Consider the following 22,406-nt stretch of genomic DNA (forward strand, 5'->3'; position numbering starts at 1 on the left):
GAAAGGCAAGGAAGAGGCTGCCTGCCCAGATCTTCTAGAAAGAAATGCAGTCTGCTGACACCTTGAGCCCAGGCAGATCCATTTCAGACTTCTGGCCTCAAGGACTGTGAGTTGAAAATTCATCAGCGTGTGTGTAGTGTTGTTTGTTTTAAGCTCTACATACCTGGCAAAAGGAACACGTACACTGGCCTCTGTCTTCAATGGCAGGAGTGTGACGTCTTTCTCTGCCCTTCCTTGGTGGGGCGGCGGGGGGGGGGGGAGTGCACTTCTCTTCCTTGTTGTGTGAAGGAACTCACCGGCATTGGGTAGGAGTTGTCAGCATTTGGTGAGCTGAGGTGTGCAGCGTTCATGTCTCGGGGCCTGGCCTCCATAGGCCTTCTGCACAACAGGCTCTACAGGTGCCTGGCAGATTGTGGACACTCAGCAAATACACGTGGCAGGACACGTGCGTTTCATCAAACAGTGTCCCAGAACAGACTGCATTGTTCCTGGAATTACAACACTGAGTTTCTGCCCTCTTGTTTTTAACTTTTTTTTAGAAGATTTATTTATTTACTTGAAAGTCAGAGTTACACAGAGAGAGGGAGAGGGAGAGGGAGAGGGAGAGGGAGAGGGAGAGGGAGGGGGGGGGTCTTCCATCCGCTGGTTCACTCCCCATTTGGCTGCAATGGGCAGAGCTGTGCCAATCCAAAGCCAGGAGCCAGGAGGCTCCTCCAGGTCTCCCACATGCCTGCAGCGGCCCAAGCACTTGGGCCATCTTCCACTGCTTTCCCAGGCCAGAGCAGAGAGCTGGATCGGAAGTAGAGCAGTCAGGACTTGAACCGGCATCCATATGGGATGCAAACACTACAGGTGGCAGCTTTACCCGCTATGCCACAGCACTGCCCCCCCCCAACTGTTGTAAATAAAATTTGAGCATTTCTTTGTCCATACAGTTTTTGTTTTTTTTTTTTAAAGTTAGTTTTCTGCTTCTACAAAACAAGAGCCTGAGGGGCAGGGTTTGGCCTCAGTGTTGGTTGAGATGCCCACGTCCCGTAGCAGAGTTCCCGGAATTCGATTCCCAGCTCTGGCTCCTGAGTCCAGCTTCCCGCTATTTCAGAATCAGGGAGGCAGAGGCGATGGCTCGAGTAGTTGAGTCCCTGCCACCCTCTTTGGAGACCTGGACTCAGTCCTGGCCCAGTCCAAGCTGTTGTCCGCATTTAGAGTATAAACCAGCAGATAGGAGTTCTCTATGTATCTCTCTTTCTGTGCATCTCAAAGAAATAAATTCAAATTAAAAAAATTAAAACCACAAGAGCCCCAGTGCTGCAAGGCCGGTGCTTAGCACACATACAAGAGGGCGCTGTGCACAGTGCCTCCAGCGCAGGGCTGGGCAGCCCAGCCTTGCCTTGGACCTGAGCCCCAGCAAGCAGTGAGGCTGGGTCTGGAAGGAGAGCGTGGAGATGAGGCAAACCAGAGGCTGCGCCCGAAGACACTTTGATGAATTCCCATCCCGGGCTGGGCACCCACGTGGCTTCCTCCACCTGGGCATGGGAACTGGGGGCGGCCACTGGGAGGAGAGCCAGGAGAGCGAGCGCCTGTGCTGAAGTCTTTCCCCGATGAAAGAGAGGTGTGGAGGCCAGTTCAGCAGCTCCAGCTGGTGCCGGCAGGAGAGAACGCATCCAAACCACGCTCCCGCCCAGGGTTGCACACCTACAAGCTCCGTGGGGAGGTGGGGCTTCCCCAGGTGGCTGGGGGAGGTGGGCGAGCCTGGATTCTGGGAGAGCGGGGGCCAGAAGAAGGCACAAAGCCCACTCCAGCCTTCTGCAGGGCCAGGCCCCCACTCCAGGAGCCCACCTGTGTCCGCCTGTAGTGGGTGCCCCGAAACGCGCAGGTCCCAGGTTTGCAACACACAGGAGGGAGTGGGTTGTGAAGTGGAGCCAGCAGGAGAACAAAGGACGCTTTGCTGGAGAGGGAGGCACCTTCCACAAAGCCCTCGGGGGCTGGGGAAGTGACTCACTGGGCCTGGGGGATGGACCCACCCATAGGGGCTCCGTGGGACCAAAGCTGCAGCCCAGTACCCAGGCAGGAGCCCCACGGCATCAGGTAGGGGTGGTCAGCCCACATCTGCCCCCGTCCTCAGGAGGGTCTCCCCTCCTCCCTTAGGACCTGGTGTGCATCCAGCCCGAGGGACCTTGGGGACGGCCCTGTGCCTCATTAGGCACTGCCAGGCGGGGCGGTGGGCGTGGTAACTCCTACTCTCATCTGCCTGGCAGGGACCTGGGCTCCCCCACTCTGGACAGGGCCACCCTGCTCCCCCGCCAAAGCGAGGCCATTGGTGCCACCCCAGTGTCCGGCTCTGTCCAGAGGCTCCCCCGATGCCTGCGATGAGAATTTGGGGAGCCTTCACTGCACGCCCCGGCTTCTCGGGCAGTTGCACAACTTCCCCCCAATTATGTTCCGTACCCTGTGTGGCAACCAAGCGAGAATTCCAGGCCCTTGTACGTGCTCGCACAGATCTTTCTGCTGTTTGGCTGCAGGGCCAGGCGTGTCCCTGTGGGCCTCGGGAAATGGGGGTGTGTTCGCGTCCAGGAGGGCGTGGCCCGCGCCCGCGGCAGGAGCAGCCACCCAGCCTTGCCCGTGCAGTCTGCTCGCCCCCAGCCGCAGCTTCTTTGGGAGCCCCGGTCCGACTCCAGGCCACAGAGGTGGCGTCTCTGGTGACATTCTCGACACAGGCTTCAAGCAGCAGGCCTGGCCCAAGCAGCTGGAGCCCAGGCTGGTGCTGTCCAGCCAAGGACCTTCTAGGGGAGGGCAGCAGCCTCCAAGGTCAAGGCCAGAATGTGGCTTGGGCACACTTGCCCTCCTGGGCCCTACCTCTGCTCCTTAAGACGTTGTCCTGGTCTGTATGTCAGTATAGACAGCATCCAAGGGCTGAGGCCCTGGGCCATAGCTCTAGGTTAAGGCAGAGCTTTGTCCTCACCACCCAGGGACCAAGCGGTGACCATCAGGACCAGCTGTTCCATGCAATGGAAAGAAAGTCGGTGCTGTAGTGCAGTAGGTTAATCCTCCGCCTGTGGTGCCGGCATCCCATATGGGTGCTAGTTCAAGTCTTGGCTGCTCCACTTCCAATCCAGCTCTCTGCTATGGCCTGGGAAAGCAGTGGAAGATGGCCCAAGTCCTTGGGCCCCTCCACCCATGTGGGAGACCCAGAGGCTCCTGGCTCCTGGCTTCGGAAGGCCCAACTCCAGCTGTTGCAGCCATTTGGAGAGTGAACCAGCAGATGGAAGACCTTTCTCTCTGTCTTTCCCTCTTACTGTCTGTAACTCTGTCAAATAAATAAATAAAAAATCTTTAAAAAAAAGAAAAAAAGTCAGAGTTCTCAGGCAGCTGACCCCCAACTCCCCTCCCCTCGTTTCTCGTTTGAGAAGTCACGTGGTGAGGCCTGAGAGGTTGCTGGCACTCCCTACTAATCCAGGAATGTGGGGTGACCTGCGCGTGGTGCTATGGCCAACTTGAGAGTGGTCATATTTCTCTTCCAGACAACTTGACAGAGCCACGAGCAAACACTGGGACGCAAACACTTCCTGTGGCTAAGTAGCTGTGTTCCCTTGGCCTCATGGGATGTCTGGCCCTCCAAGCTCCCCGCAGCGGCTGGCAGAGGCCACCCTCCCCTCCCTGGTGCCGCTCCAGGGCTTGGAAGGATAAGGGTCTCTGCAGTGAAGCCAGGACCCTTCAACACCCAGTGTCCAAAGCCTCAGCAGCCACACCAGCCCGTTTCCCAGGGGTGGGTGTAGACTCCTCCTGCTGTAGCGGTAAATTCTAACCTTGGCCTCTCCCCTCAGGGTCTAGAGACAGCTCCGTCCCTGTGGGGAGTGAGCCTCCCACTCCGCCTGCAGCTCTGAGGTTTTGAGAGCTCAAAGAGGTGGCTCAGGCAGGGGCCTGCATGCCCAGCTTTGGGGTTCCCAAACCTGTGTCAGAGGTCAGCCTGGGATGGGGGGTGGGTTCGCCTGGGGCTGCAGTCTACCGCTTCAGTGGAAAGCTCACAAGGACGTGGTTCAGACTTACAGAGGCGGTGAGGGCAAGGCCAAGGCACTGGCTTCGAGTCCAGGGAGAGGGGGACCAAGCCCTGATCAGCTTCCTTTTCCCGCCCCTCCCCCCTCACCGGGGCTGTGCTCCTTTTGGGTCACCGTGGACAACGCATGCTTGGCTCCTGGCCGGAAGCTGTCCTTAGCCCTTAGCTGTTTCTTCCTCTCGGCTGCCCAGAACGTGTCACCAGGGACGAGCTCCTGACGGAGAGGGATTCCGGAGGGGGTGTTTCACTCTGCCTCTCGGCCCGATTTGTGAACCCAGCCATTTCCTCCCAATTCTGTTGTCCTTGGAGACCTCCCTCCAAGCAGGTGCCTTGGTGGTCTTCCTCAGAATGGGCTGGGGTCACGAAATCAAGCAGGAAAACTGTCTTGGGCTTTCTGTTGGACATTAGAGCCTTTTCTCTTTGTAATCCTGTTGTCCGTTTCCATGGATACTGACAACAAACCTTGTTTGGGCTAATGAGGAATCTCTCACTTTAAATAAAGGCAGGAGCTGCTTTGGACAAATATGCACTCAAATCATTCCTCTACTCTTATAATTTTTTTTTTTTTTTGACAGGCAGAGTGGACAGTGAGAGAGAGACAGGGAGAAAGGTCTTCCTTTTCCATTGGTTCACCCACCAATGGCCGCCGTGGGCAGCATGCTGTGGCCGGCGCGCACTGCGCTGATCTGAAGCCAGGAGCCAGGTGCTTCTCCTGGTCTCCCATGCAGGTGCAGGGCTCAAGCACTTGGGCCATCCTCCACTGCCTTCCTGGGCCACAGCAGAGAGCTGGACTGGAAGAGGAGCAACCAGGACAGAATCCAGCGCCCCAACCGGGACTAGAACCCGGGGTGCCGGCGCCGCAGGTGGAGGATTAGCCTGGTGAGCCACGGTGCCGGCTACAATTCATTTTAAGGACATCCATTTATAGAGCATTTTAAGACTTGTGGCTTTTACCTTATGGAGTAACGCAGTCTCCCCCATGTAAGCTCCCCTGAATCAAACCCCCACCAGAGATGAGAAAGCTGCCAGGGCCATCAGCTCCAGGCCGGGGCAAGCCCTCTCTGTAGAGCCACCTAGTTCGGCAGAGCAGGGGGGGAGTGGAGAGGACTGGCCACATCCTCATCGCCCGAGACAAGGTCAGTACCACGTGGCTGCCCTGAGCCCTTGCCCACTCGCCTTCCACTCATTTGGAATCACTTCTGGAATCACCCTGTGATATCATACTCGTCAGCCCAGGCATCAGACTCAAGGCCAGTAGGTTCCCCTCTGGCCACCAGTTATCCCTCTAGCTCTATCCTAATGTCCCTTTTAACAAACAAACAGATTATTTATTTACTTAGTTAATTCGAAAGGCGGAACAGCAGAGGGAGGAAGAGGAAGGTCTCCCACTCACTGGTTCATTCCCTGAAAGGCCTCAAATGACCAAGGCTGGGCCAGGCCAAATCCAGGAGCCTAGCTTTCCATCTGGGTCTCCCACATGGGTGGCAGGGACCTAAGTACATGACCCCATCACCCCCTGGCTCCCCAGGGCCATTAGCAGGAAGCTGGATTGGAAGCAGGGGAGCTGAGCCTCAAGCTGGCGCTGAGGTGGGGTGCAGGTGCCCCAAGCAGCACCCGCCCCCTCCCCACTGTCTGGAGCCAAGCATCCTGCTTTCAGCCCCCAACCCCTCCCCCCGCCGCCCCAGCAGCTCCGATTCCTGTTCGCCTTGCTACCTCCTGTAGGAGGAACTCCAAACTCTAGCATTCTAGAGCTTCCGCAAAGCCAGGAAGCGCAGCTGTTTTCCCATCTCCAGAGTCAGGAGGGCAGATGGGGCCCCGTGGGATGGAGCTGCGGCGGCCGACAGAATTCTCTAGGGAATCCGTCTGCCTGGGCTTGGCCGCTGTCTCCTCTTCGTCAAGGGCAGGACACAGACCGCTTCCCAGCTCCACCTCCACGCTTTCTCTGCCCCCTTTGCAAATGTAATAGTGTTCTGGCGCACGCAGACTGAGCTGCAAAACCAACACAGTGCACAAGGCCCACGGCACCCTGAGCCCTGGAGTTGAGCCTAGGGTCCTGGGGAGGGGGAAATCAGTCCACGCCCACACCCGCCACATGTGTGTGCTGGGTGCCTGGGGCTCACGTGGTCACTCAGGGCTCCACAGATCAGGGAGCTCTGGGACACTCAAGGTCCTCCTTGTCAGTGGCCAAGTTCCAGTTAATACTCAAGCCACGGCATCTTCCTGTGGCTCCCTCAGTGGATAAGAAAGAAAGCAGCCGCGCTGTAATTTATAAAATACCATTTATTTATTCTAAGGAACACAGTCAAGTAGTAGCTTTAAAAAAAAAAAAAAACACACACTTTTTAAAAGATAGTATTAAGTGTTGTGACCTGGCTTGGGGCCCCCCGCCATGAGGGGGGCGGTGGCAGGGCCGCCTGCATTGGCAGAGGTGCAGTGGGAGATGGAGACGGAAGTCAGCAGTGGCCGGGCTCTCTGTCCAGTCCCTTGGCCATCAAGAAAAACTCGCTTGGAGGTTTACAAAAAGCAAAAGAAACATTGACACTGCTGGTATTTGACCAAAAGATTGCTTAATAATAGATTCATTCCAGGAAGTGTAAAAATGCTTTCAAGGAATCCATCATTGGTCCTTAATGTCTATGGGGACTGTGACTCTCCGCTAGGAGAGAACACAGTGCTTCCCTAATTCAGAAATTCTCCAGTTGACGTCAAAATCATACTTCTGGATTTTACTTAATTAGTGAAGAAATAAATAAATTAGAGTAGCATTTAAGTAAGTCCTTCCTCTTCTTTTCTGAGCACAATGATTTAGTCAAAAAGATGGTTTGCTCGGGAATGCTGGAGAGCCTCAGCCCGTGGGTAGCCACGCCGGCTGTGTTAGACCAGACAATTCCGTGCGCCCGCGCGCAAGCACACAGCACGGAGCTGTTTGCACAAGACTTCCTTCCTAATGAACACAACACTTTCTCCTCCTTTCCGATGGGAGCCTCAGATGCCAAAATGCAGCTGTGCCAACTGTGGGCGCGTTGCTAAGCTGAGGAGAAGCCCAGCGAGTTTGCCCAGCAAATTAGATTGCACGGTGGGGCGGCGTCTGCTCTGGGGCCTCACACAGGAAGCAGCTGCTCTGCGCTCCCGGCCTGGGAGGCAGGTTGAGGCTGGTGGCCCTTAGAGGGCACGGAAAGGGGGGTCCCAGGGGACAGAACGTGAGCTTTGCTGGAAAACACACAAAGGCTCGGGGAGATTGGAGCCTGCGGGGATACCTTCAACCTCCTTCACACCAAGGTCTCCTGGGCCCCCAAGTGATCTGTGGTCCTCCCAGCTGGCCCCGGCCCCCTGGCTGGCCTCAGCCACGGCCGGCCACCCCTCTCACACCGCAGCGGAGGCCTCGCAAGTGGAGTTGAGCCCGATTGAGACAGAAAACGCCCCACACTTAAGACTGCGCTTAAAAGCTGCTGGATACCACCTGTCTGCTTCTCCCTGGCTCGCATCCGGTTAGGCGTTGTGAATCACAAGTCAGAGTCTGTGCTGCCCAGAAGGGGCGGGCAGAAGTAGCGAGGGAACACCCAATGCAATAAATAACTCCCCACCCAGGGCAGGAGGGGACCGGGCCAGCGCACCTCCCCTCCCCCACCCCGCCACCGCGGCCATTCACTGTGCGGAGGGCAGATTCTCACCCCGAACCTCCCTGTACCACAACCACCACCAGGCTTCAGTCTTTTGCTTTACCACGTCACTCACGGCGTGAACTGGGAACGGAACGTGTTTACACAAACAACAGTGGTGCATCAGCTTCTTTACAATATTAAAGGAGTCATATACAAGTCTACAGCATTGTACACAGGGCGGCCCACTGGCCCGGAGCACCCCACCCTCTAGTTCTCCGTGCTTGCCACACCTGTCAAGACCAGCACGTGGGATGGGGTGGCCGGGCGGGGGGGGGGGGGGGGGAGGTGGCCACCTCTGGCTGGGAGGACCCCTTGGGGTCGGAATCCCGGACCACCGGCCCGAGGCGCGGTCTGGCGGCCAGGCTAGTGTCAGAAGTGTCTTTAAAACTCAGTGTGCATATTGGTGTGGGAAAACTGGAGCTGGGGATGGCTCCCTGAGCTGGGGACCCAGGGGGCACTGCTGACCCATGGGCCCCTTCACGGTGGGGCCCATTCCTGAGGTAAGGTGTGGTCCAGACCGGGAGAGACGTCCCCTGGGAGCCCAGGTGTGAGTACGCGCAGACGGGACCCGGAGTCCCTGGGCGTCCGTGGGTTAAGTGACCCACCAAGTGCGACCTGAGCCCCCGGAAGCAGCAGAGGGGAGGGCCTCAGACGGTGACAGACCCACCCGGGCCCCACTGCCCTCCTCCCAGCTGCCCTGCCCTCCGGGGGTCCTACTTCAGCCCCTGAGCCCTGTGCTCCCTGTGTCCCCAGAGCCTCGCAGCGTGTCCCACTGGGAGCTGAGCACCAGATTAAAGCAGCGCTGACCCTAGTGGCCCCCTGGCTCGTGAGGCGACCCTTCCTTCCACTGTCAATACTGTAGAAAAATAAGCCACCTCTGACGCGAGACCTACCAGAGCCCGCCATGCAAGCGCAGAAGGACACACAGCTGCTCCCGAGTAGCCGAGGGCGCCTCTGCCGACCTCGGAGGGGGACACGGTGCCAGGCGTCCGGGCCGGGCCGAGCTGCTGGGAGAGCTGGCAGTGGGCTCCCCACCACGGCCTCTTTGGGTCACGCCAACAGTCCTCGGGTGGGCACGCCTCCAACGCCCCACATGCTGTTGCCATGACACCTCGGGCCCTGCCCTCCGGGGCCAGCCCCACCTTCAGTCTCATGGCCAAGGTGAGGTGCGAGCAGGCAGAACGCCCCAGCACTGTTTCCAGGTCCCTGGGGGTCCCCAGGGCCAAGAAGCCTCAGGCGGGCCCTGAGGCAGGGCCTAGTCCAGGGGTTCCTGTTTTATCCGCACGGCTGTGGGGGTGGGCTGCGGCCGCCGCTCCTCCCTGCACAGCACGTACTCGCTGAACTGGGACGAGTCCACGCCGCCCCCGCAGGAAGCAGCCACGCTGAAGCCTCTCTGGAACAGCCTCTCCAGGACCTGTGCGGAAGAAACGGGGGTCAGCCACGCCCAGCTGCAAGTTGGCCTGGCCTGGCTTGTGTGGCACGTGGGCAACACGCAGAGCATACCACCATCCTGTAGGTCTCAGCCATGCTCAAGGACAGGGGCCACTGCAGAACCAGCAGCTGGCGGCCACCACAGGAGGGACAGGTGCAGCCCGGCCACCACCCTGCTGTCCCCAAGGGATCACAGCCTTGATGTGAGGAGGCCAGAAACACCGTGAGCCCCTTCCCTCTCCTCTAGGGTGTCACCTGTCCCCTCTCTCCTACCCCAGTCATGGACAGTCCCTGCCCCCCTAAGCTTCTGGCCAGCCACCTGCCTCCCTGAGCTGCAGGTCTCCCGTGGTTCGAGCCCGTGGGCTCATCCGCTCGAGGGGGCTCTGGTTGGACAGGAGAGGGTGGGGTCCTCTGGGTGCTGGGGTCTCCATGTCCACGTGGGTTTGTGCCTCTGTGTGGACTGTGCCTGCAATAGTGAGTCAGGACTGACAACAGGGGAGTAGGTGACGGACGTCTACACTGCCTTCGCTCCAAAACACAGGCCTGCCATTGGCTCTGGCGAGAGTGGCTGAGACAAGGCCCCTGCTGCGACGCCAGCAGTGGGGGTGGGGGCGGGGGCGCCTCCTCTACTCCCAGCCCCTGCTCTGCCTCTCCTGGTACAGTGGGGTTTCAACTAAATCCAGAGGCTGACTCCGGGTGAACGAAACACACTTGGTTGAAAATACTCTGGGCCATTTTTATAGAACATCCTTTTGGGGAAAGAAAAAAAAAAAAAGTACCGATCAATTTTTTTTAAGTCCATCCCCCAGGCGCCATCATTTAATTATGAGCGGGACATAAATTATGCATCGATACATTGTTGCCTCTTCTGTAAGACATCACGGAGGGCTCCGCCGTTCCGGGAACCGGGCCTCCCTCCATCTCGCTCCGCGGCCGCACAGCCCTCACCTGCACCGAGTTGAGCCGGCAGTAGCCGTTGAGCGGGAAGCGGATGACGTGCGTGGGGTCCTGGTTCCAGCCAGCGTTGACCGAGTTGCACATGACGTCGCCGGTCTCAGGGAAGACCTCCTCGATGAGGGCTTTCTCACCGCTGAGCGCGATGCGCTCGCCCAGGTCTGGCGTGACGCGCACCACCAGGCAGTCACAGGCCCGGCTGCGGCGCCGCTGCTCCTGCTCCTGCTGCCAACGCTCCAGCTCGCGCACCATGGGCTGCAGCTGGTAGTACCGCGCCTCCTCGTACAGCAGGCTGAAGTCCTGCGGACAAGCACGCACGCAGGGTCAGGGAAGGCCGCACCCACCCTGTCCAACCCCGGGGGGGGGGGGGCTGCTCCGACTAACAGCATGCACTGGGATGCCTGCCCCCATGGCACACACGGGGCACAGGAGGCCCAGGGGAATGTGTGCCAGCCAGCACAAGGCAATCTGGCCTTGACACACAGGCAGCCGCTGGTGTGCACCTGCACCGGTCCATCTGGCCCCTGGCGCTGAGGCCGAGAGAAGACTGGTGGGAGGGAGCAGACCTGCTCGGGTTGGATTTTCGGCTTTATCACTTACCAGCTCTGAGCGCCTGAGCCTGTTTCCCACTCAGAGAACAGGAGTGAGCACACAGTATCTTCCAAGTGCCAGGCCCTGGCCACGCAGGCCCAGTGCAATGAGGTGTCTGGGGAGGGGAGGGTAAGCCTGCCCCTTACCAGGCCCCCACTCCTGAGCTGGGCGGGCTCATATGAAGGTGCCTCAGGCCCAGAGGGCAACCCCGAGCCCCAATCAAGGACAACACCCCCACCCACACCAGCCCCAGCCCTGACTCGTGCCACTTGGGGCTCCCTGTGCAAGCCTGGCTGGTACCCCCAGGGCCTCTGGGTGGAAGGCAAGGAAACCCAACCCCCAAAACAGGGCCCCTCCTGCTGGGGCTCACAGGCCCTAAGGCCCTGCCACCGGCGGGCCCAGCTTCTGCAGCTGCCCCGAGGGAGGCCCTAGCTCCAACATCGCCAGGACTCCGTCTGCTTCCTGGCAGGGGCTCCTCAGGCTCCATCTTGGGCCTTTGCTCTCCTGAGGTTTCTTTCACGGGGGAGTTGTACACCAAGCACCCCCACGTCTGCTCCTAGCCCACAGTGCCTCCACGCGGGAGCAGAGCCTGTCCCACGCCTGGGCGTCTACCCTTGGATTCAAACTGCAAGCCTGGAGGACCCTGGAGAGCCCACCCGGCCCCCGCCAAAAGCCACATCCGCCTCCATCTGCGGCCGCTTCCCAAACCTAGGTCTTCTCTGCTTCTGCCCTGGCCCAGAGCCCCCAGGGGCTCTCACCCTTGGCCTAGAGAAGTGGCCTCTGCCACAGGTGGCCTCCTGCATTCCCCCCCCCCCCCCCCCCCCCCCGGCAGCCAGCAGGATCGTCCCCATTTGTAGATCTCATCGTCCTTCCCCGACTCACAACCCTCACTGCATTCAGGGTCAGAGGCCAAATCCTGAGCCGCCTACAGAGCCTCCCTGGCCGCCTTCTGCCCCAGCCGCTCGCCCTGGTCTGGCCCCCACTCCACCTTCACCACCCAGATAAACAGTTCCTCCCAAACCCTGCAGAGCCAAGTCCCCCGTCGTTTCTGCTCACAGAAACCTACTTCTCCAAAGCACCTGCCCTCCCAGCCGACTGCCAGCGTCCCAGGGCGAGGCCCACAGCGGCCTGGGAGTCGCTGGGTGTTCAGCCGAAGCTCAGCTGCTGGCATTCGCTGGCCGAGTCGGAGAGAGCACAGAAGGGATGCAGGCTACTGGATCTCCGGCCAGGGGCAGGAAGGACGGGAGGATGGACAGACGGATGTTTCCCGAGTTTCCTTGCTCTGGGATCCCCCGTGCCTTGGATGGGCGTGGCACTGAGGCAGGACACAGGGACCCAGATCAGCTGTCCCAGACAGCTGAGAGCCGGTATCCGGACCAACCGCGAGGGCACTCCCTCTGCGGACAGCGAACGAGCAGCCCATCTGTGAACCTCTAACTCCTGTCACTAGGGCAGCACACAGCAGTCCTTACACGCGGCGAGCGTGAGACTGGGGTAAGCGGTGCAGTTACACCCTGATAAATCAGCTAAAAATGTGAGAAAACAAAATTAGTTTAGAAAAACTGATTTAGCCCCCAGCTTTATCGTTTAACTTTTTATGGTTGCCATGACGACCGTGAGTCCATTCATTAAGTCACAGCGTCCCCCGTGGAATGCCACAGCACAGGCGGCGCCGGGGAGCCGCTGGCCGCGGGCTTACCTTGAAGTCATCGGGAAGCAGCAGCTTTGACGTGCGCAGGAAGCTCAGGACGTAGCGGAAAATCTCGCCATCCCGGTCGATGAAATAATGCTGCTTCAGACTGTCCAGGACGATGGGTTCGGTACCGTTAAAGAGGCGGCTTATTCTAGGAGAGACACAGGCAAGGTGGCGGGGGCGCCCGGGTCCCCCTGCCCCGCTGCAGGGGGAAGGGGCTGCTCACCGAGGACCCAGGGACTGTGACAGACACGGGGAGAGGTCAAGCCACAGGGCAGCAACACGCCCCATCCACACTCGCAGGCCACTGCTGACCAGACGTGCCCAGCTGTGCACAGCAGCCTGCTGGTAACATGGAAAACGACACCAGGACACACCCAAAACAGCCACACAACCACAGACCTGGTCACACCCCTTTGCCAGATAGAACCATCCAGAAAAAAAAAACAGGACCATCGCATACCCCAGCCAGAAGCCACAGACCTAGTGAACATCTGTGAACCAGGCAAGACCCAACACTCGTGGGCGAGCATCGGACATGACAGAGGCATGGGGTCACACGGTCCCCTGCCTCCCAACGCACTAATCTCGGGCAAAAGACACACACCCGCCAATACCAGCCATCCAGAGACCCAAGTCACAAACATCCCACAACCTTCCGTCAGGGTCCTGGAGGAGAAACCGGCAGTATGAGTTAGGACATGCGGACTATGTGCGCCACAGCACACGTGAGCACATGCATGGCACAGGACAATGGTGTGCACACAGGGGTGGGGGGTGACTGCTCCCCAGGGCAGTGGCTCCAGCAAGTTCAGGACCCGCAGGAAGCTCGTGGGATCCCCTTGATGGCTGCTCCTATCCATGCTGGGGAGGAAGAGCCAGGCCGCAGAGCCAGGGCTGGTGCTACCCAGGGTGGCCGGCTCTGTCTGGCTCAGGCTACAGGCTGAGCTTGGGAGAGTTAGGAGCCCTGCAGAGGGGTTGGGGCAGCCAGGTGGGCATAGCCCAGGAGATGGGCAGTCCCAATTGCACAGCCGGGCCCAAGCCCCTTTACTCTCTGCCTGTGCCAGCACTCCACCCGTGCCCCGTACCCCCCACCCAAGGACACTCCTGGATCACTCCAAAGGCCCCACCCTATGGCTGCCGCTGTGCGCCAGAGCCCCCGGACCTACACCATCCTGACCCACTCCAGGCAGGGCTGTGAGCGTCCCCAGGTATGGAGTGGCCGTGCAGTCACCTGTTCTCCCTGCAGCGTCGTGGGCCAGCCCCCAGCCCAGTGGGCAGCAGAGAGGGCAAGGCTGCCACACAGGTGGGCAGGAGCAGGTCAGAGCCTGTGGCGAGGGGTATGGAAGCCTCCAGGTACAATGCGGCCCCCCAGGTCCAACGCATCTCTGGCCTCCAAAGCCCACAGGTCCCTGTCAGTCCCCCGGCCTGGGGATGCGGCGCCTGCTAGAAAGCCTTTTGTGGGATCCATGGCTTGTCCCTGCTTCCCGGGCCCAAGAGCTTGGCTGTTCAGCGTGAGGGTGGGCTTCGGTATCCCTCCAGCCAGGTATGACCCAGCGAGGGCAGGCGGCGGCCGAGGGTCCCCGGGAGGCCGCAGCAGGGAGTCTGAGCCGCGTGCGCAGGCGAGTCAGCAGATCCAAAGGCTCAGCCGCACTGGGAATGTTCCCCAGCTCTCCACGCGGAGCCCCGGTGCTGGGCGCAGAGGCCGTTCTGGGGAGGGGGTGGGGAGGTCAGGCTGAGTTCCAGAGGCCACGCTGGGGCTCCAGAGGCTCCAGGCGGCCCAGGGGGCTCCCAGCCACCCACACGCCAGGGCTGGCTGTGTCCTATGCAGATCCAGGGCGAGACGGTCCTCCACCTGCCTTCGTTCAGGGCGGGCTGGTTCTGGATCTTTCCACGGTCCAGTTCTGTTCCAGGACCAACTGGCACAGCAGTGCAGCCTCTCAGTGCCCTGAGGGTGTGAGCAGGTGGAGGGGAAGTTCGGACAGTCTCCATGAAGGGACCCTCAGCCGCTGGCAGGGCCTCCAGACGGGGCTCCTGTGGTGACCTCCTGGCCTCTCCGTCACCGGCTCCACATTGCCCTGGGGAACCTGACCTCTGGCCAGCTCCACAGGATGTATTCCAACCACCTGCCCCCATGCACAGCGGGAGGCACCGGCAGGTTTTGTCACCTTTCGTTCTCTTCTATTTCCAGCTCTGGATGTTTCGGGGCCAGCTCTGACCAGTGCCGGGGCTTCTGGCCGACAGCATCTTCTTCTCTGGTTGCTTCCAGCAGCCAGGATGGATGCCAGAGTGGGGCTGTGACAGCAGCAGCCAAGTGACATCCACTGGACACGAGACAGGCTCAGACCCATGGGTCCACTCCCCGCCCTGGGCAGCTGTGCCAGGACCAGAGGCTGCTCCTGGGTGGGCCGGGGGCGGCGGCTGGCACCAGGATCTCCAGCACCCAGGCCACTCTGAATAGCTGAGAACCTGAAGCCCAGGCCAAGAGACCCAAGGGCAGGTCCCCGGGCTTCTACGGCGCTGCCCAGGGAAACACATGTACGTGACCTTGGCACTCTTCCTTGTCGACCTTCAGGCAGCTCTACCCGTGACACTGGGTGAGGGAGGGATCCTGTCTTCCAGGATCGGGGAGGCACAGTTTTTTCGTTGTGATAAGTCACTCACTGAGAGAGACATCTGGGAAGCTTCTGCCCACACAGCTGCCCAACTACTTCCCCACTCCCACCAGACCTCCTGTAGGGACTGTCCCACAGCTTGGGCCACCCCCTGGCCTCTAGGCCACACCTCCAGCCAGCCTGGGGGAGGAGGTGACTCTGTCACGAATCAGAAGCCGTCCAGGCATGGCAGCATCTCCGACCGAGCCCCAGACCCCAGGATCCCTGGGCACACATCCTTAGGATCCCACGTGCCGGGCTCAGGGCCACAGGAGCCCTGCGAGGGATCACACCCCACCACAAAGCAGGCCGGGAAGCGACGCCTCCCTGCCACCCCCGTTCCCCAGGCAGCAGCCTGGAGAGCAGCACAAGGGGTACCCTGACCCCCACCCCCGCCGTCCCCTCCAGGCCAGGGCTGTGATGAGAGAGGCAGAGGCTGGGTTTCGGGAACCACTCTTCAGAGCGGGTTGTGGGCAGAGGTTTACGGATCCCGCTCACACACGTCGTCACCCGATTAAGGGATGATCTATCTCGAACAACTCCGGAATGCCGCAGAAGGCAAAATTGAAATTAAATAAGCAGAATCCATCTCCCACCTCAGACAGGGCTCTGCAGGCGCGCACGTGGGTTAGTGGTGCTGACAGTCTCCTCCTGCCTCCCGAAACCCCCAGAGCCCCGACGTCATGAAGGCTCAGGCCCCATCAAGCCCAGCACCCCTGTGTACCCTGGCACGCCCCAAATTCCAAGCCTCAGGCTGGGCTGCAACCGCCACCAGTGTTCCATCCTCCAGCGAGCGCTGCCGGGGTGGGGGGCCCTCAGCCCAGTCCTCAACAGGCTCAGCCAGCAGCCACCTCCCAGCGCTAGGATCCCCCTGCCCTGAGCAGCCACGCTGGAGGCCCCTGGAGACCACCCTTTGGTGTCTGAGGATTAATTAGCTCCCCTTCCTACTTGAAATGTATAAAGGGAGGGTGGTGATGCCCTCAGCCTCGGCCTTCCCACTGCGCAGTCCTCACGGCCCCAGCAAGCACTGCTGGTCCCCTCCAGGCAATGCTCACAGATACCTGGCCCCCTCAGGCTGGCCCTACTGCTGTGCCAATCGGAAACCAGGCCTGAGAGGCTAGTGGAGTCGGCAGCCCCAAGCACCTCGCACAAGCCAAGGGGGCGGCCTGTGCACCCAGCAAGAGGGAGAGGGTGGCTCCCTCATAGGAGGGAGGAGCCTTCAACCAGAGATGCCCATCCATTGATGGGGGGGTAGGAGGTGCCACAGCCTGGGCTACCCCTGGCCGCCCACGAATCCCCAGCTCTCAGGAAACCCTGCTGCGGGTCCAAACAAAGACAGCAAACTGCAGCTCCTCCTCCCGCCCCCTCCGCACTTTCCCAAGGGTCACCACAACCCAAATCCACACCCACAATCCTAAGTCACACTTAGCATTGCTCGCCAATGACCCCCTGCGCAGGCCAGGCCAGGGACTCTGAGGAAGAACCCGCAGAAGCCTCAGCTCCCTCAGCTGGCTGCCTACGCTACCAGCCCCCATGGGGGCTTCCACAGGACCCTGGAGAGCCCCTAGGAGCGGCCTGGCCCTGGGCGTCGGCAGCATGCACAGGGCTCCTACCTGGAGTCGGGGTACTTGGTGAGCGTGGCCAGGCTGCTGGTGTACATGTGGCCGCCGACGTCAATGTGGACCGGCGCGTTGGACTTGGTGAGCTGAGCTGGCAGGGGGATGCCCTGGGCGGCCAGGGGAGACACGGGCGACCGGGTGAGAGACAGCCGGGACATGTTTCCTGCTTCCTGGAGACAGAAACAAGGCGGAAGACAAGAGTTTCTCCACGCCGAAGCCGGGCACTCCCTTTATTGCCCGTGTGATCACAGATCTAATCAGATCACTGCTGCCCGTGCCTGATCACATATTCAGCTGACAAATTACGGCCACCACTGTAATTAAGTGTATTTGCATCATTTTCTTCAAAGTACCAGAGGGAAAAAAGAAAGATGCTTATTAGCAATAAGAAATCAAGAAAAAAAATTTTTTTTCAAGGTGTCAGCCTCCAGGGGCATAAAACAAACTGCAAAATTCTAATTAAAGGTCGCGGGCTTATGTGTTAGATGTGAAATATCCCCTGACAAACGAATCACCAATTTGTGAATTGGGATTCAGGGGTTTTTGCAAGTTTGTCTCAGTAACGAGACACCTCTAAATTAGCGACTTCCTCGGCACCTAAGGCGTTGAGTTTTGTACATGTAGTAAATTTCACATCAAATTAAGAGCATTTTTGTTTCAAAAGATACATAATCGTCAACAGCCGGTCGACAGACAGCCACGACCCTCCCTTGAGAGCCGTGGCCCCGCGCAAGGGCAGCAGCCCAGGAGCCGGCGCTCGGGAGAGGGGGCAACGGTGCCGACCTGGGGCACCCCGCAGGCTCACCGCGGTGCCGGCGCTGCCGTGGGCGTGAAGCGAGGACCCGCTCGGCCGCTCCTTGCGGTGAGGCATCTAGGCTTCCATCGCGGCCCAGAGTACCTGTGGGAAGCACCGACAAGACCCGTGGTGGGCACCCATCTCCCACGGACATGGGCTTAGGATCGTCCTTTCTATCTGCTCCCTGGGATCCCACATGCACCACTCAGCCCTATGGGATTCTCCTGCTGCTCTGTCTCCATCCCCAGAGCAGACTGCTGGGCCATGGCACAGCTCACACACACACGCACGAACACACACACACGTGCTTTCTGGGCAGCTCCAGGTCTGCTAACTTGCCTGATGACAGCACTGAAACATATGCTCACCATTATTGGCCCGAAATGTTTCAGAACAAATCTGATTTTCCTGGTATTTTGGTCTACAGCCATGTTACCAAGCGTGTCTCCTCTTGCATCAGCAGAGAGCTGTGCCGACCGAGTCTTGGGGACGGGTCCCCCCACCCGCGGCGAGCCGGGGAAGAGCCCAAGGCTGATCTTAAGAGGCAGTTTGCAATTGGTCCCAAGCAGGGAAGCCTCTTCCAGCCGCAGCCCCACCGCACAGGGAGGAGGGAAAGTCACTTGGGAAGCCACCTCTCTCTCCCCTGTGGCTCCCAGTGGCAGGGAGCACCTGCCTTTGTTTGCAGAGTCTGCACCCCCCTCCCCCAGTTTCTCTCCAGATCCCCAGAATGGTACTGTCTGGGCCTAATGTATTCCAGCCCTCAGGGTCACATGCCCCCGAGGCATTGGTGAGCTGGCCAGACATCAGCAAATGGCCCCTTTCTCTTCCTCCTCCCCAGAGCCACCCTGTGCCTCTCTGTGCCACAGCCACCTGAAATGAGATTGTCCCCAAGTCCCGAGGAGCCACCCCCAGGGCACTCTGCAGGCCCCAAGCAGTTCAGAGAAGGGCAGTTTTCTGCAGCCCTTTCCACCCACTGCAGGCTCCAGCATTCTCGCTTGCTCTCTCTCTCTCTCTCTCTCTCTCACACACACACACACACACACACCCCTCCACAAACCTAACCCAGACTCCTCTCCTACAGGTTTAACCCTTGAGAGAGCAATCAAACGTAGCGCTTGGGACCCAAAGGGCTGCTTTTTCCTGCTAAACTCCAGCAATGAAATTTGTGCCTTGAAATGCAACATTGCATTTTGAAAACACCCGGCGAAGGCCCAATGGGACTCCCAGGCACGGAAGGAAGGTAATTGCCCTCCAATGTGAGCTGGCTCGAGCGCGCTGGCAACTTCGCTGCCCTGACGCTCTCTGGGGCCAGGGGCTTGCTTTTAGCTGACCGTGGAGTTCAATTTCTACCTTCATAGGGGCCTGCTGTGAGGGACAGTCCTGAGTCCCAGAAAGCTTTAAAAAAAAAGAAAAACCGGGTCACTTATGTCAAGGAAGTTCTGAGAAACCAAAACGACCTCAGGAATGGATTACTGGCCCTAGGAGGCTGGGGGCACCCGGGGTTAACCCAGCAGAGAGGAATCCCCATCAGTGCACACTGCACAACCGCACCCCTTGCTACCATGCACTAACTCCAAAGTGACAGTACCCCCCCCCCCATGAGCACCCATCACAAGCACAATGTGATGATGTCCACGGCCCACCAGACACTCACCATCGGAAGCCCCAGGCAATGCGCCTCACCCCGAGTCTCCAGCGCTCCCTCGGACAAATGCATCGGGGCTGGCCGGCGACCCTTCCCTCGACACCACAGCTACGGTGAGAAGCACAAAAGCGGGTGCAGTCAGACACACAAGTTCTTTCCAGCAACAGCAGCATCAAGCCCACGACGCAGCCCCGGCGCGCCCGGCCCAGCCGCCTGTTGCAGCGGCGCGCGCCAGAGGGCCCGCGGGTCTCCAAGGCGGCCCGGTATTGACCTGGTTCTCCGAGCTGCGGCGGGAGCCCCCCGTCCCACGCCCGCCTGCCGCCGCCGCCGCCGCCGAGCCCCGCCCGCCGGAGCGGAGGGAAGTGAGCAGAATGCCACGCTCATTTACACACAAAATGATTTTGTGTCCCATTGTGCTCGCAGTTGTTCAGCTCTCTGGGGGTGATTAAACTGGCTGAGCTGCGGCAGCTTGAGACGATTTCACTAAATCGCTTCTTCGTGAAGTCGCTTCTCTGCTAGGCTGTTATTTTAACCATAAAAGGTAAACAGACGGCGCTGCGCGAGCGCCCTGGGCGCGGGCCCGGGGCGAGAGTGCCAGGCGCCCGTGGATCCGACCAGGGGGTGAGCCCGCAGGCCGGCGCGCGGGCCACCTGGTGCGCGCCCGCCCCGCCGCCGCCGCCGCCGCCACCACCGAGCCCGCCGGCCGCGGCGAACTTCGGGGCGGCGGGAGGCGGCGGGCCGGGCCGGGGTGGCCCCGGCACCCGGAGCGCCCGGCGGGGCGGGGAGGGGTGTGCGGCGGGGGCGGGGACAAAGTTAAATCAAGTGGCAGACACTTGGAGACCACAGATGGGAAGCTCGCCTAATTAAGGACGTAAAAGCGCTTTTGTTCTCAAAGTTTATTGTTGCCGGGATTAAAAAAAATTAATTGAAACTAATGCTGTTATTCCCTCGTGCAGTTAAATTCCTTCATGCACATTTGAGACACGGAGTGAAAACTTGCAGCTTTTATCTTTCTGCAGCCGGGGGCTCGGGGAGGACAGAGAGGCGCGGCGGCCGCAGGGCTGGGGGTGTCGGCGGCTGCGTGCCCGCTGCGCGCGTCCAGCTCCCGGGTGCGCCGTGCCCCGGACCCCGGCGCGCCCGGGACCCCCGCCAGCGCTCCGGCCCCGGACTCGCCGGGTGGGCTTCAGCGATCTGTCCCGTTAGAGACTTTTTCTTTCTCTGATTTGGGCGCCAAACGGGGCCCTGTGCGCCCCCAAAGCCCCAGCTTGCGCAAGCCGGTTTCTGACCTCGGAAACTCGCTGGCTGCTCCGCGGGGCGCTCGGCCGGCCCCGTGCGGGGGCCAGAGTGCAGGGACCTGCATACACTCACGCGCACAGCCCGCGCGGCAGGAAGCTCGCGGCCCGTCCGCGCGGGGAGGGTCCACCCGCGCCCAGGACCAGCCCACGTGGGTACCCCCCCCCCCACCTCGCGCCAGGCCTTTGTGCCGGGCGCCCCCGCCGCTCAGCAGAGGGACAAAGCAGCCGCCCCCGCCCAGGTCCGGACCCCGGCCGGGCCACTTTCTGGCCATCGCGGGCACTTTGGGGACTGGGGTGCGCGGCCGCCCGCGCTGGGCTTACCTCGGAGCCGGAGCGGCGGATCGGGCTCGGGCGCAGCCCCCGCCCCCCGCAGCCGCCGGTCGCGGGCGCCGCGCTCAGCCTGGCCGCCTGTGCTCGCCGCGCGGGTCGCTCCGGTCTCGTCCTGGAGTTACTTTCTCTCTCGCCCCCAACCCTCCCCCCACCCACCCCTCCCGCCCCGGCCCCCGCTCCGCGCGGCCCCTCGCGGCGCGGCGCGCCGGGGCCTCCCCTCCCCGCCCTCCCCTCGCCTCCTCCCCTCCTCGCGGCCGCCGCCGCCGCCGCCGCCTCCTCGCGCCGCTCTCTCGCTGCCCTCCTGCCGCTCCCACCTCCTCTCCTCCCTCCTCTCTCTCCAGCGGCCTCCCCCGATGGCTCGGAGAGACAGCCAGCCCCCCGCCCCAGCCCGCGGCCGGCGTCTCGCCGCGGCCCGGCCCGGACGCAAAGGGCAGCGAGCCGGCTGCGGATGACCCAGCGCGGCGAGCGCGAGCGGGCGCGCGCGGCGACTCCTGGCTCGGGGCTCGGCTGCGCCGCGGGGCAGAGGATTAGAGTCGCAATTAGCTCCGCGCGCCCGCGCCTGCCGCGCTCAGCGACAAGAATGCGCCGCTTCCCCTCCTCTGGCCCGGCGATCCCCGCCCGCCTGTCGCGGAGCCCGCGCCTTCCCGCCGGGGCCGCCGCCGGGACCCTGCCCGGAGCGGTGCGCCCAGGCCCGCGCGCTCCGCGGCCCAGCCCCCGCCCCCCGCCGGCCGGCCACGCGGCGCCCGGGCCTCCTCCGGGCTCGCGGAGGGGGCGGGGGAGAAGCTGATTTTAATCATTGTCATTTCATCTGATGTAATATTTCCCCGGGCGCTTTCAGCTGGGCATAAATTTTCGGCTCCCAAATAAGTAACACAGGGCACGTTTCTCACATTTCTTGACTCCTCGGTTACAAAGAGGAGAGCAGCCGCCGCCGCCGCCGCCGCGGCGCCCGGGGCTGGGGGCGGGACTTGGGGAGAAACTGGGCTGCGAGGCGGCCGGGGCTGGAGCGGGGCCGGGGGCCGGGGGGCCGCCCCTCCCCCTCGCCGGCTGGCTCCCGGGGTCCCTGCCCGGCCGCCCCTCTCCCGGGGAGCTGCGCCGCCCGTGACGTCTGCGGACACGCGGCCGCCACCGCGGGGGAGGGGCGGGCGGGCAGGGGGCGCCGGGCCAGGCGCCCCGGGCGAGGCGCGCCATTTCCTTTCCGCGCGCGGCGCGACCGAGGCGGCGGCGGCGGCGGCACAGGGCTCCCTCCCCGCGACTCGGAAGCCTGTGCCCCGGGCGGCCCCCTGGGTCCCCGCGCCTGCCGCCCCTTCCTCCTCCTCGCCCTCTCCGCCTCCCCTTCCTCTTCCTCCTCTTCCCCCGGCGCCCCGCCCGTCTCCTCCTCCTCGACCATTTCCCGGCTCCTAGGAAACCGAGCGCCGAGCCTCCAGCGCGCCCGGCCTGCACGGCGCCCCCGCCTGGCTCCCGGGACGCCCAGGCCAGAGCCAGCTCCGGCAGCAGGGCGGGTGCGCTCCGGCCCGCAGCCGCGCCGGGGCCCCGATCTGGACTCCGGCCGGGCCTGGGCTCCCTCTAGCGGCCTCACTCCCAGCGGGGGCGGGGGCGGCCTCCCTGCACCCGGGGACCCCGCGCGCCGAAACAGCGCCCGGACCGCGCTCCCGTGCAACTTCTGCACCCGGGAATAAGCCGAA

The 22,406-nt window shown here is 61.5% G+C and overlaps 1 protein-coding gene across 3 annotated transcripts; it reads right to left on the reverse strand.

The window, feature by feature from the left end:
- Nucleotides 1-6,333: 6,333 nt before the first annotated feature.
- On the reverse strand, nucleotides 6,334-20,789 carry KCTD15 (potassium channel tetramerization domain containing 15). Of its 3 annotated transcripts, none has more exons than XM_062176903.1 (6): nucleotides 20,713-20,789; nucleotides 19,106-19,204; nucleotides 16,650-16,825; nucleotides 12,389-12,533; nucleotides 10,093-10,398; nucleotides 6,334-9,127 (listed from the first exon to the last, which is right to left on the reverse strand). In XM_062176903.1, the coding sequence occupies exons 2-6, from the start codon at nucleotides 19,166-19,168 to the stop codon at nucleotides 8,969-8,971; spliced, it is 849 nt and encodes a 282-aa protein (XP_062032887.1). In that variant the 5' UTR covers nucleotides 19,169-19,204; nucleotides 20,713-20,789; the 3' UTR covers nucleotides 6,334-8,968. The 3 variants fall into 3 exon arrangements, with proteins under 3 accessions (XP_062032887.1, XP_062032888.1, XP_062032886.1); XM_062176904.1 differs by lacking the exon at nucleotides 20,713-20,789 and adding an exon at nucleotides 19,368-19,391; XM_062176902.1 differs by lacking the exon at nucleotides 20,713-20,789 and adding an exon at nucleotides 17,461-17,553 and having other exon boundaries at nucleotides 19,106-19,193.
- Nucleotides 20,790-22,406: the final 1,617 nt, after the last annotated feature.

This window comes from Lepus europaeus, chromosome 19 (genome assembly GCF_033115175.1).
Source record: "Lepus europaeus isolate LE1 chromosome 19, mLepTim1.pri, whole genome shotgun sequence".
In the NCBI taxonomy this organism is placed as follows: domain Eukaryota; kingdom Metazoa; phylum Chordata; class Mammalia; order Lagomorpha; family Leporidae; genus Lepus; species Lepus europaeus.